The sequence below is a fragment of the Rhinolophus ferrumequinum genome, chromosome 27, assembly GCF_004115265.2.
Source record: "Rhinolophus ferrumequinum isolate MPI-CBG mRhiFer1 chromosome 27, mRhiFer1_v1.p, whole genome shotgun sequence".
Lineage (NCBI taxonomy): Eukaryota > Metazoa > Chordata > Mammalia > Chiroptera > Rhinolophidae > Rhinolophus > Rhinolophus ferrumequinum.
The window spans coordinates 15,938-27,034 of record NC_046310.1 but is presented as its reverse complement, the minus strand read 5'-3'; the positions used below and the strand labels follow the sequence as shown (position 1 = coordinate 27,034).

Below are 11,097 nucleotides of genomic sequence, written 5' to 3'. Positions count from 1 at the left end.
CCCTGGATCCTGCAGGACGTTTGGGGGCAGCCCATGGGGAGGGGACCAGGTGACCTGAGGGGAGGAGGAAAGTGGCTCGAGCCTCCCCACCTGTCTGACCATCCCAAGGGCAGCCCCGGCTTCAGGCTGGCTGGGGCCTGGGACTCGGACTGAGAAGGGCCTGTGGGCACGGAGGGAGCCGCTTGTCTTAGGTGTTGCTGGTACAGCCCAGGGACCAAGCTTAACGACAGGAGAGGATGGAGTGAAGAAGAGAGACCAGGCATCTTGGCCTTTTTCTCTCTCCTGTTCTGTCGGAGAAGGTGGCCAGAGCCACTGAGGGCAGCTGTGAAGGAGCCTCAGTCCCCACCTGCCAGGAACCCACGTCCCCAGCCATGCTGGCTGCCAGGGTGCCGGCTCTCCTTGTCCTGAGGAGCCCAGGATTAGACTTGGGGGAGGCAGAAAGAGCTTCATTCTGCACCAGCCTTTGCCCCCAGAGCAAACGTGGAGGTGTGGCCGCGCGCAGCCATCGGGTGGCAGCAGTGAGCATCCCGAGGAGGAGCCTGAGTGCAACCGCCTGTCATCTGGGCCACAAACGCTACCAGCGCCAGCTGCATCTGCAGATGGGCCTGGACTCTCCTAGGTGACACCCATCTCTGCCGCTTCTGGGCCTGATGGAGACATGCCAGCTCTTGGGTAGCATTCTGCCTGCCCAGGAGGAAGTGGACAGAGAATGCGGGCTGGCTGTGGGCCCTCCTGGGATGAGGGATGCCAGGCTGGAGCAGGACAGAGCCGTCCCCCTGAGACTGTGGGCAGGAAGGTCTTGCTGGCAGTTGCCCTCAGTACCCCTGGCATGCAACCTGGTTTTCAGGGGCTTTGGGGCACCTGGGGAAGGGTCGCCCCCTGCCGAGCCCGGAGCCCTTTGTGCAGAAGGGTGAGGGCCGTGGTTCTGAGTGTGAGTAGCGACTCCAGGCCTTGATCCCAGGCCCTTCCCCCTCTCAGACGTGCATTGTCCCCGGCTCCCAGGGAAGGCCACCTGGCTAATAAACAACTGTGAACGCGCGTGGCGAGCACACCACTGCCTACCCACCTCCACGTCCAGAGGACGACAGACAACCTCAGCCCAGAGGAAGCAGTGGTGGGGCAGGGGTATGTGGAGGCCTTCGGAGCACTGAGGCCTCCAGGGAAGGGTGTGTCACTGTCGTCGTGGGGTAGCAAGCTCTGACCATGAAAACAAGAGCCTGAAAAAGCTCGTGTCTGGAAAAACCCCATGACTCCTCGGGTCCCCTCCTACTGGTGCCTCTGCAACGTCCTACGTGGAGACGCCGTCACCATGACGCTCCCTGTCACTGCACACCTTTATTTGACTGCCTCTCACCAGCACGCAACCCTTTGCAGAGGCTCTCACTCCAGTGTCTGCACCTTCCGGGCCCCTTGTGCCCGGGAAGCCTGGGCTGGTCTGCCAGGCCCACTCCTGGGTTCAGGGCTCCAGTCACGGCGGGAGGAGGCTAGGCTGGTGCCCTGGAGCAGAGCCAACCGCCGTCAGTGTGGAAATGGGGGTCTGGGCATCCATGGAGCTGGTCCTGGGCTTGGCGGGCCTGGTGCGCCTGACCTCTCAGGCACTCAGCAGCTGGCAGATCACACACTTCATGAGCCCCTAGTGTGGGCAGAGCCGGGCTGAAGAGGGGTTTGGGCGGGGAGCAGCCCTCCTTCCCTCCTCCTCCCCAGCCCGCCCTCCCTTGAGGCCCAGTTCCCGGGTCTGAGCTCTGCCCACTTCCTCACTGTCTGCTCAGGGAAGGCAGGGACAGGTTGTTGTGCCCCCTTTTCTGATGGGAAGGCGGGTCTAAGAGGGTGCCCTGACCTGAGGTCACCCAGAGCCAGGCCTAGGTCGCCCTCTAGGTCACTGCCGTCCTGGCCTCACTGGCAACGCCTGCCTGCTCCGCTGCCCTCGTGTCTCTGAGATGCCCTGGGACTGCGTGAGTGACTGCCCCTACCCTCCTCACCCCACCCCTGCTCCCAGCCTCTGCCCCATGTAGTGGGGGGGGGGCAGGCAGAGCCATTTACCTTCCTTTGTCACAGCCTCCTCCACCTGCTCTTCAGTGAGTGGCTGAGGCTGGAAGAAATCCCACAGGTCAGAGCCAGGGTTGGAGGGGATCTGCTGAGAACCCACGTGGGGAAGGAAGGACAGGGAGGCTCAAGGTGCACCCCACTGCTTTGCCCCCCGTGGGCCATCCTCCCTCGTGGCGAGTCCTGCCAGCCTGGCCTCTGTCTGCTGCCCTTGGACTTGTCTTGGTTCTCAGCGCTCAGCCTCCTCCAGTCCAGGGAAGAGGGAGCTTCTGTTTCCCATCTGTGGAGAGGCCCTCCTCAACCCTCACCTTTGACCTCCAGCCGGCAGTCCACAGACGCCTCCCCCAGCGCATTGGTGGCTTTGCAGGTGTAAACACCAGAATCAAAAGGGCTGGGTTTCCGGATCTCCAGGGTGCAGACGCCTTGCTCAGAGAGGGCGCGGTACTTGGGGTTGCCCTCGATGGCCACTTTGTTTTTCATCCAGATGATCTTGGGCTGTTGGAGCAAGGTCACAGGAGGGCTGGGGGCTGGGAGCTGGGGGCTGGGCGCGGCCCTCCAAGGCCATCTCTGGGCCCAGGGGGACACGCTGGTGGGATCCCTCAGCCCACTGCCCCCACGGCCCCCTCACCTTGGGTGACGCCCGGACACTACAGAAGAGCTGAGTGCTGTAGCCGGGGGTGGAGGCGTGGTCGGCCAGGGGCTGGGTGAACGAGGGGGCTTCTAGGAAGTCTCTCTCCACAAACCCTTTAGGTTTGTCAATAATTTCTGGGTTCAGGGAGAAAATGGGGTGAACGTGCAGTTGCAGAAGGAGACCTCTGAGGTCTCCTTTTCCTGAGATGATCACTGAAGCTTCCACCCAGCGATGTCACCTAGTCTGCACAGCGCCCCTCTGCAAGGGCAACTGTTGTCCCCATGTGCCAGATGGGAAATACGGCCCTTAGAGGATGAGTGCCTTCAAGGTGGAAGAGCACATGATGACTGTGTGTCTCTGGGTAGAGAGATGATGGTCGGGAGGGAGGTCTCGGCATCAGCAGGACGGGAGACAACCCATTTCATCCTGACCCCTCGTCTGTGGTTCCGGGGCAGAGCCGTTAGGAAGCCAGGCATGGCCAGTGTGTGGAGCTCAGATGCAGAATGTCTCAAAGGGGCAAAGTGCCTGGGTGGCAGGGATGCCAGAGAGGTGACGGATTTCGGCTGACTGTAGAGACCAGCGTTTCATTTCTGTTTGTCTCTGTAGACCGGACTGGCTCTCCTTTTTAAACAAAAATGTCCTCCTGACTCTGTGCAGCTCAGCCTGGTATTAGAAAGAGTGTGCTTTCTGGATCCTCCCAGACTCTGTGTGGGGGAGGGCCTTGGAGCCACAGGGTGACAGGGAGAAAGGGCTTGGAATTTCACATGTGACGCAGGGGCCATGCCCTGTGTGGAGACTGTAAATACTCGTATCTCTCTTGTCTATCTATGTGGCGTCATATTAGGGTTGGGAGGGCTGTGCTTTCAGCAGACTTGCCAGAATTCACTATCCACGCTCATTGCCCTTCAGACTGGTTCCCTTGGGACATGCACGTGAGACCCAGCGACCTTTATGATGCTAGCAGCCACTCAGCATCTTTAGAATACACCGCCTCCCGCGCGGTGCTTCTTGTTGGAATGGGTCTGCTCTGATGTGCTTGTTAAATCAGTCCCCATATCCGCGTCTTTACGGTTGTTCCAGTACGTGGGTGTTCATAGCTGTGCGTGGGCGTGCATGTGTGCGTGGGTGTGTATGTGTGTGTGGGTGTGTATGTGTGTGTGGGTGTGCCCGTGTGTGCGTGGGGTGTGTATGTGTGTGTGGGTGTGTATATCTGTGCGTGGGTGTGCCCGTGTGTGCGTGGTGTGCGTTGGTGTGTATATTTCTGTGTGTGGGTGTGTATAACTGGGTGTGCATGTGTGTTCATGGGTGTGTATGTCTGTGTGTGAGTGTGCGAAGCTGTGCGTGGGCGTGGACAGGGCAGCACCCGTGAGAAGCCCACAGGAAAAGGCAGAGATGAGAGGGGGAGAACCAGCATCGCTGGTCCTGGCCCAGACCCACCTGCCTTCTGGATGTGGGCAAGCTCCTTGGTGACAGCGGCGGAGGCAGAGAGTCCACACAGGTTTTCCGAAAAGACCCGGAAGGAGTACGAGTTGCCCACAATGAGGTCGGAGATGGTGCAGGTTGTTGGATGGTAGCGCTCCAGCACCGTGAACCATTGCTGTAGGGAGCCGGCCTGTCATCTCACCTCTCACCCTGCCCCCCCACTCGCTGCCCCGTCCTCAGAGGGCTCATTCTGTGCCCAGTCCCTGCAGGGTTGAACCTTCTAGCCTTGGGCTTGAGGGACTTTGAATTGGGAGAAGGAGCTCTTGGGTCATTCGGGTGACCTCTCTGGGCTTCTCAGAGAATTCTGGAGCCTTGCACTCAATGTGTGGCCTGAGTACCTGCAAACTGAGACCACCTGAGAGCTTCTTAGACGTGCAGGATCTCAGCCCTACCCTGAACGTATTGAATGAAAATCTGCCTTTGAGCAGGATTCCCAGGTGAATCCTATGCCCATGACATTTCCACAAGTGCCACCTGGAATCTGAGGTGCCTCAGAGAGCCACCCTGGCAGTCTTCAGGGGGAAACTGAGGCCCAGAGAGGAAACAGATCTTGCCAAAAAGCCACACAAAGAGCCAGGCTAGCAGTAGGTGGACTAGAACTCAGTCCCTGGACTCCTGGGGGCTGCCCCCCCATCTGCTCCAGGAGGCCTCACCCCCGTCTTCCTGTCTGCCTTCTGCACCGTGTAGCCCAGAAGCTCCGCGTTGCCTGTGTCCTGGGGCGGCGTCCACTGGAGGGCAGCATTGCAGCCCCAGACGTCCAGCAGCCTGATGCTGCTCGGGGGCTCAGGCCTCTCTGCAGGACCAGAGTGTGACAGGGAGTGGGGTGGGGGCCACCACAGAGCCCCGCACCCAAGGTCTTGCTCCTCTCACAGGCCCCTGGCCGGACCCCATGAGGTCAGCTCTGCAGTAGGAGTTGTGGGCTGGGGGTGGGGGTGTCTGGGGCCCCGGCGGGCAGCCTCCCGGCACATACCTGTCACCAGGATGTGGATGGTGGCCTTGGCCTCCTGGTCTTCCAGCTTCACGGTGAGCTCGTAGCAGCCTGAGTCTGAGCGCTGGGCCGAGCGGATGAAGAGGATGGAATCCTGCTGCCCGGTGCGCACACTCACCCGCTGGCTGTCCACGGCGTGGCCGTTGTGGGTCCACGAGGCCTGAGGCTTGGGGTTCCCCTGGGAGAGAGGAGCCCTGGTGTGCAGGAGGAGCCAGTCCCCCACCCCCGAACTCCGTGTCTCTGGGGCTGTGTCCTGGGAGCCACCCAACAGCCCTGCCCACGAGGGGCAGCAGGGGGGCTGGAGCCACAGGTGCTGCTCGGAGCCTCCCCTCCAGGTGTCCAGCCAGCCTGGGATGGGCTGTCCTGTCCACAGGCTGGAGAATGTGCATGACAGGGTGGGCAGGGCGGTCTCTGTGGCCGACCCCCACAGGGGTCCTCACATCCCCTGGGCTCCTCTGACCTGCTCCGATGGGGCCCTGATGTCCACCTGCACTCACACGTGGCAGGAGACACACACCTGGAAGGGGATTTGCAGGTTGACCGTCTCTCCCACCTGGCGGATGTACGTCTGACGCAGGTGACGGGGGACGCGAATCTTGGGGGGCTCTGCATCAAAGCAAGAGTCTAGGTTCAGCACAGCAGTGGGGTGCTGATGGGTGAGGGCTCCTGGCTGCGTCCCAGGGCCATGTCCTTGTGGGAAGGGCAGAGCTCGCCCTTGAGGCGGGGCCCAAACCCCAAGGCGCCTGGGAACCTGGGAGCCAGGAGGTCCCTGTGGTGTGAGTGCTGGGTGCCTGGTTGGCAGGGGTTCTTGCACCCGTGACCTGCATGCCCAGAACGGGGGCGATGCCTCTGGCCCCCCAACCCAGCAGGCTGCCGCCGAGGGGCCCAGTGTCCAGGTCACGGGAGGGTTAGGATCTGTCCCTTCCTAAATGACACCACAGCAGACATACCCCCTTCTTCCTCTGTCACCCCTCCCACCACCTTCAGTCTCACAGTTGGGAAGTCCTTCCTGAAATCAGACCACCTTCCTGGCTGTCACCTAACCAGGTGTAGCCCCCACAGCCACAGGTCATTCCGAGGGAAGCCGCAGCAGCCCTGGCCACTGTCTCTCCGCCGGCTGGTCTGGGGTGGCGGTGACTGAGGCATCTGAGCAGCAAACAGGTGGCAGCAGTTGGTGCGCGGGACGGAAGGGAGCAGACGGGGAAGGGACACTGTGTCTCTGAGGATTAGCTGTGTGGCACTTGGCTCTGGAAGCAGCAGGCACAGAAGGCTTGGCAGCTGCAGGTGGCCGAGGACGCTGGGCGGGCCCCCACCCTGCTCTGCCCGTGAGGACGGCCTGTGTGCCCTGTGTGCTCACAGTGTCCTCCGCCTCTTCTCTCCAGGAAACCCCCCTTTCTCCTGCCAGAGGAATTTCAATGGAGTGGTGGGTGCCGAGTCTGGCTGCCAACGTTGGGCTTCGGGGTGAGGCCCGGGCTCTCGCAGCCTCTCAGTCTCAGCTCCCCGGGGCCCCTGGGGAAAGTCCAGGACCCTCAGTGGTTTTGAAAATCGCTGAGCAGACACCCTGCCACCTGGCGGGACATGACTGGTCCTGTGTGGAGCTCAGGTTCTGGGAGGTTTACCACCACAGGTTTGGTCACCTCCAGATAGGTGTGACAGTCCATAGTTCTAAGCTCCCTATGGGTCCCACATCTCTCAGGCCCTAGAGTTGAGAAGTATTTCCGTGAATCCAAACTTGACCCCTTCTGTGGCCATGAAACCCCTTTCTGGAGGCCAGAACAGTGGGGGTGGGGAGAGGGAGTAAGGGGAAGGTGGAGAAGGCCTCAGACCACCTGCTGGCCTGTGTCTCTCTTCACCTGGGACCCTGGGCTGTCCCCAGAGACCTTGGATTAGACCAAATGACTCACTGCCGTTAACAGTCTGAAACCCGACCAGCTCTGGGAGGGAAACGAGGGTAGGCTTGCGGCGAATGAATGCACCCTGCAAATAGAAGTGTCAGCAACGGACAGCAGCTGGCCTCCCAGGCCCCCAGTGCGACGCTGCCCCCTGGGGATGGAGAAGCCTTCACGGCCCTTGGCTTCCTCCCACCAGGGACATGGTGGGAGCAGATGGAAGCAGACTTCACTCTGGTCCCAACTTCGGGGAGATCTGGAACCCAGGCCATAGGAAATGATAGAAAATGGGCAGAAATGGCTTCCACGGCCGCTGGAGGGATTGTGCTTAGAAAGGAGCAAGAGTGGAATGACTAGCGCGGGACCTGAGGCCGGGACCTGGGGAGCTTGAGAGGTCATTTCTGGGGGGTCAGGAAGCCCTTCCCCTAATGCTTGGGGACTTGGCCACTCAGGGAAATGGCCTCTTGGACCTCCAGAGGCCCCTGACTGCTGAAGAACCTGGGACTTTCTTAAGGCAAGATGGTGACAGCGTGTGGCTTGTGCACACGTGTGTGGGAACAGCGGACATGACCGCCTGTCCGCTCTGCCCACTGGCTTCTGTTTCTCCATCTATCAGATAAAGTGCCTGGGAGAGCTGGGGGCAGCGGATGAGAGGATGGGCTTTACCAGTGGTCTCTCGGATGTGGACAGGCTGGTCCAGCACAGCTGGTGGGCCGGCCCCTGCCAGGCTCACGGCAACCACACGCAGGAAGAACTTATCTCCCAGAGCCAGGTTCCGCACGGTCTGCTGGGTCACCATCATGGGCCGGGCGTTCACAGGCACCCACTCCAAGGCTGCGGAGAGGAGAGGGCACAGGGCCCTGGCTGTGTGGCCATGGGCACTCTTCTCCCTGGTGATCTAGGGAAGCCACCTCCCTCTACGGGCCCATTTTCTCCGTGCTCCCCTTCCCTGACTTCTCATTCTCAAATGGCATCAGACACCTGACGTTAGAGCCCTGGAATGGTGGCCAGAGGTGGGGTGGCTGAAGCTCAGAGAGGGTGGACACCTTGCCAGGTCACACAGCACGGTCGGGGCAGAGGCAGAGGGCAGGCTGAGCGTGGCTGCCGTGGACAACAGACAGTGGGAATGTCGCCAGACCCCTGTCCCCTATTTCTCTCACTGTCTCTGAGTCTAACTGCCATCCACCCGCAGCTTCTCGGCCCTCTGCCCCTGGCCCCCAGCAGGGTCCGCTGAGATGTAGCATGGCCCTCACCTCTCGTCAGAGCACTGCCTTGTGCCCCCTCCTTCTGTGCTGTTACTCAGGGGCTCCCTGGAGCTGGAGGATAAGGGCCTCCTGAGGTCATGTGGGCTCCCCCTGCCTGTGTTCCCTGACTGGCCAATGGCAGGGTCTGGGGGCTTGTCCCTGCTGTGCCCCAAGCCCACCCGCCCTGGCTGCGTGCAGGGCTTAGCTTACCTCCCTCCCTGAGCAGCTCCAGCACGTAGCCCTGGAACCCCAGCCTCCCTGGCCTCTCCGGAGGTTCCCAGCTCACGGTCATCGAGCTGTCACTCACGTCCTCCACAGTCAGCAGCAGCGGGGCACTGGGCACGTCTGAGGGCAGGGGAGAGGATGAAGGGTGCCGCGAGCTCCCGCTGCCTCCCTGTCCCACCTGCCCCACCTCTTGTCACCTTCACTTGGGGGTGCAGGTTTGGTGGCCGTGGGGACAGGGGCCTGAGGGCTCGCCACGGGAGCCTGCTCTTCCCCGGTACTCCCTGATGCTGCCACTTCCTCCAAGGGCTCAGGGGGCCCCTTGGCCAAGTCAGAGGCCTTCTCCTCTGGGGCATCGGCGGGGGCCTCTGCGGTGACTTCTCCTGTCATTGCTGGGCTGGTTGGGGGTCAGGCTGCAGTGTGCAGAAGTCTGCAGTGGAGGGTCTGGCCTCCGGGGTGCCTGGGACACCTAGGTCCAGGCTTATATACCAGGGGCGGCCCCACCCCCAGTGAAACGATTCCCAGCTGTGGGGTCAGGTCAGGGCGGGGGGGCTGGGTGGCGGAGAGCTCCTAGGCCAGGAATAGCTCTGGGGGAGGGACCTTTCTCCAGGGTGCCTTGTGGAGCACACTGCACCATCTGTCACTCACCATCACTGCGATTGGACCCCAGCAGCCGGGTGCTGGTGCCCTTATGGGAGGAAAGCACAGACTGAGGAGATGGGACGTTGGCAGGAGCCTGTGCCAGGGGTCAGGGCAGTGGGAATGACAGCTTCTATCTGGAGAATGAACCCGCCTCAGTGTGTGTTGGCCTCTGTGGTCACCTGTGCCCAGGGCTCCTCAGCCTGGGGCTGGGTCCCAGAAGCCTGAAATAGCCTCCCTGGGGAGCACTCCCAGCTCTGCCCCTGGGGTCCCACATTTGCCTGACCTCATATCCCCTGGGGCCTGAGGCTGAAGGCCCTGGAGAAGGAGGAAGTGGGAGGCCACGGTGGGACTGAGCAAGGTGTTCCAGCAACGGGACCCCAGGAGGGGATGTGAGGCCCCTGGTGACGCCTCTCTGAGCCTCCTCTTCCCTGCCTGTTCCAGACAGCACGATGACGGACCCCTGGCCCTTGGGGTGGGCTCAAGTCGTAATGCAGATGTGGAGGAGGCCCTGGCAGGTGGCCGCACTCTGAAACGCTTCAAAGTGGGGCATGGCTCAGGCGTTTGCAGTGGAGGAAACGAGGCAGGTACAAATTTCTAGTTGTTGATTCATTCACTCAAGAAAACACTAATAAGCCGGAAACACCACATGCCGGGGAGGGGGCAGGCAATGAGCGCTCCGGTGCCGCTGGCAGGGTAGATGGGAGCCTCCTTTTGGGAAGCAAGATGGCATCTAGCAGAACTGAACGCATGCGACCCACACGTGTGCCGCAGGGGACACGCCCGAAACACCCTCTGCAGTGTTCTGCTTCATGCCCCAAACGTGAGGACAACCTCAGTCCTTCAGCAGAAGGCACCCGTCACTGTGGCGTGTGTTCGCACGTAGTGTGGAGGTGGTGTTACCCCCCAGGGGAACTCGGCGATGACAGCAGGCTGCCTTCCTCTGGGGAATCTCCAGGGGGTGAGAGCACAGGGCAGCAGACGGTGGTGACCTGTGCGTGAAGTTTCAGGAGACTAATGAGGTCTCATTTCCTGTCCTTGGTGGCGGTTACACAAGTGTTCATTATATGATAATTCTTCAAATTTAAAAAATAAATTTCACGCACACTTTAGCACGTGCGATGTTTAGGAATCAATTCACATGTAGTTTACGTAGGGCCCTCAGCCACAGGCAGTGTCCCTCCCAGGTTGGGGCGCAGGAGCGTCCCTGTTGGGGGTGGCAGTGCTGGGCCTGGGGGCCTCTGCCAGGTGACTCAGTGTGCTGTGCGCAGGGGGGTGGGGGGGCCTGGAGACCAGGTTTCCATCCCTGGACTCTGAGTCTACAGCTATAAGTGAACGTGACTAACTGGTCAGGACCCTGAGTCAGCTCTGCAGAGCCCGTCCCAGGCCGGGGGAGGGGGGTGCAGGGGGGAAGGGTGGAGACTGGGCTGCCCTGAAGAGCTCACAGCCCCTGGGTTTCAAAGACCCTCATTTGGTGGGATGGGCAGTGCGCGGGCTTCGGGGAATGCTCGGTCCTCTGGCCAGCAGTGACATGTCAGGTACCCCTGAGGCTCTGGCCAAGTTCCCACTCCCTCCGCCTGTAGCCAGGCTGTGACCTTGGGACCAGTTGCATCTGCCCAGCTCCAACTGGTTCAGATTTCAGGGAGGCCAATAGGCATTTCCTTCCCTGCACCTCAAACTGGTGTCACAAACCACTAGGCTAAGTCACGGACGGTCCAAACCTCAGGGGACCCAGGACTGAATTCCCTGTTTCGGGTGTTCATCGGACTCTCCTTGGACACAAGGCATGTCTCCTCTCCAACCACGTGTCCCACGCCAGCCTGAGCGGAGCAGCCTTGATCTCTGCTGGTCTGAGGGCTGAGTGTGTCCCCAGGGGAGAAAAGAGTAGGACAGAGGGCTGATGCAGCATTGGGAAGGGGAGGAGAGAGGGGGCTGCACGGCCGGCGCCCAAGGCCTGCA

At 61.1% G+C, this 11,097-nt stretch overlaps 1 protein-coding gene across 2 annotated transcripts; it reads right to left on the bottom strand.

Annotated features, from left to right (window-relative positions):
* Positions 1-18: 18 nt before the first annotated feature.
* Positions 19-11,072, bottom strand: MYBPH (myosin binding protein H). 2 transcript variants are annotated; one of them, XM_033099542.1, is made up of 11 exons: positions 8,700-11,072; positions 8,488-8,622; positions 7,700-7,867; positions 5,662-5,750; positions 5,127-5,322; positions 4,810-4,949; positions 4,112-4,271; positions 2,672-2,808; positions 2,352-2,538; positions 2,041-2,089; positions 19-1,633 (listed from the first exon to the last, which is right to left on the bottom strand). In XM_033099542.1, the coding sequence occupies exons 1-10, from the start codon at positions 8,887-8,889 to the stop codon at positions 2,073-2,075; spliced, it is 1,419 nt and encodes a 472-aa protein (XP_032955433.1). In that variant the 5' UTR covers positions 8,890-11,072; the 3' UTR covers positions 19-1,633; positions 2,041-2,072. The 2 variants fall into 2 exon arrangements, with proteins under 2 accessions (XP_032955433.1, XP_032955434.1); XM_033099543.1 differs by having other exon boundaries at positions 19-1,606.
* Between the last annotated feature and the right edge of the window lie 25 nt (positions 11,073-11,097).

Excerpts from the sequence above, each read along its gene's own strand:
- MYBPH (XM_033099542.1), bottom strand. The coding sequence starts at position 8,889 with ATGACAGGAGAAGTCACCGCAGAGGCCCCCGCCGATGCCCCAGAGGAG. Across the intron at positions 5,323-5,661 it reads ACCTGCAAATCCCCTTCCAG|GGGAACCCCAAGCCTCAGGC; the intron begins GTGTGTGTCTCC and ends CCTCTCTCCCAG. Across the intron at positions 2,809-4,111 it reads TGCCCACATCCAGAAGGCAG|AAATTATTGACAAACCTAAA; the intron begins GTGGGTCTGGGC and ends CCCTGAACCCAG.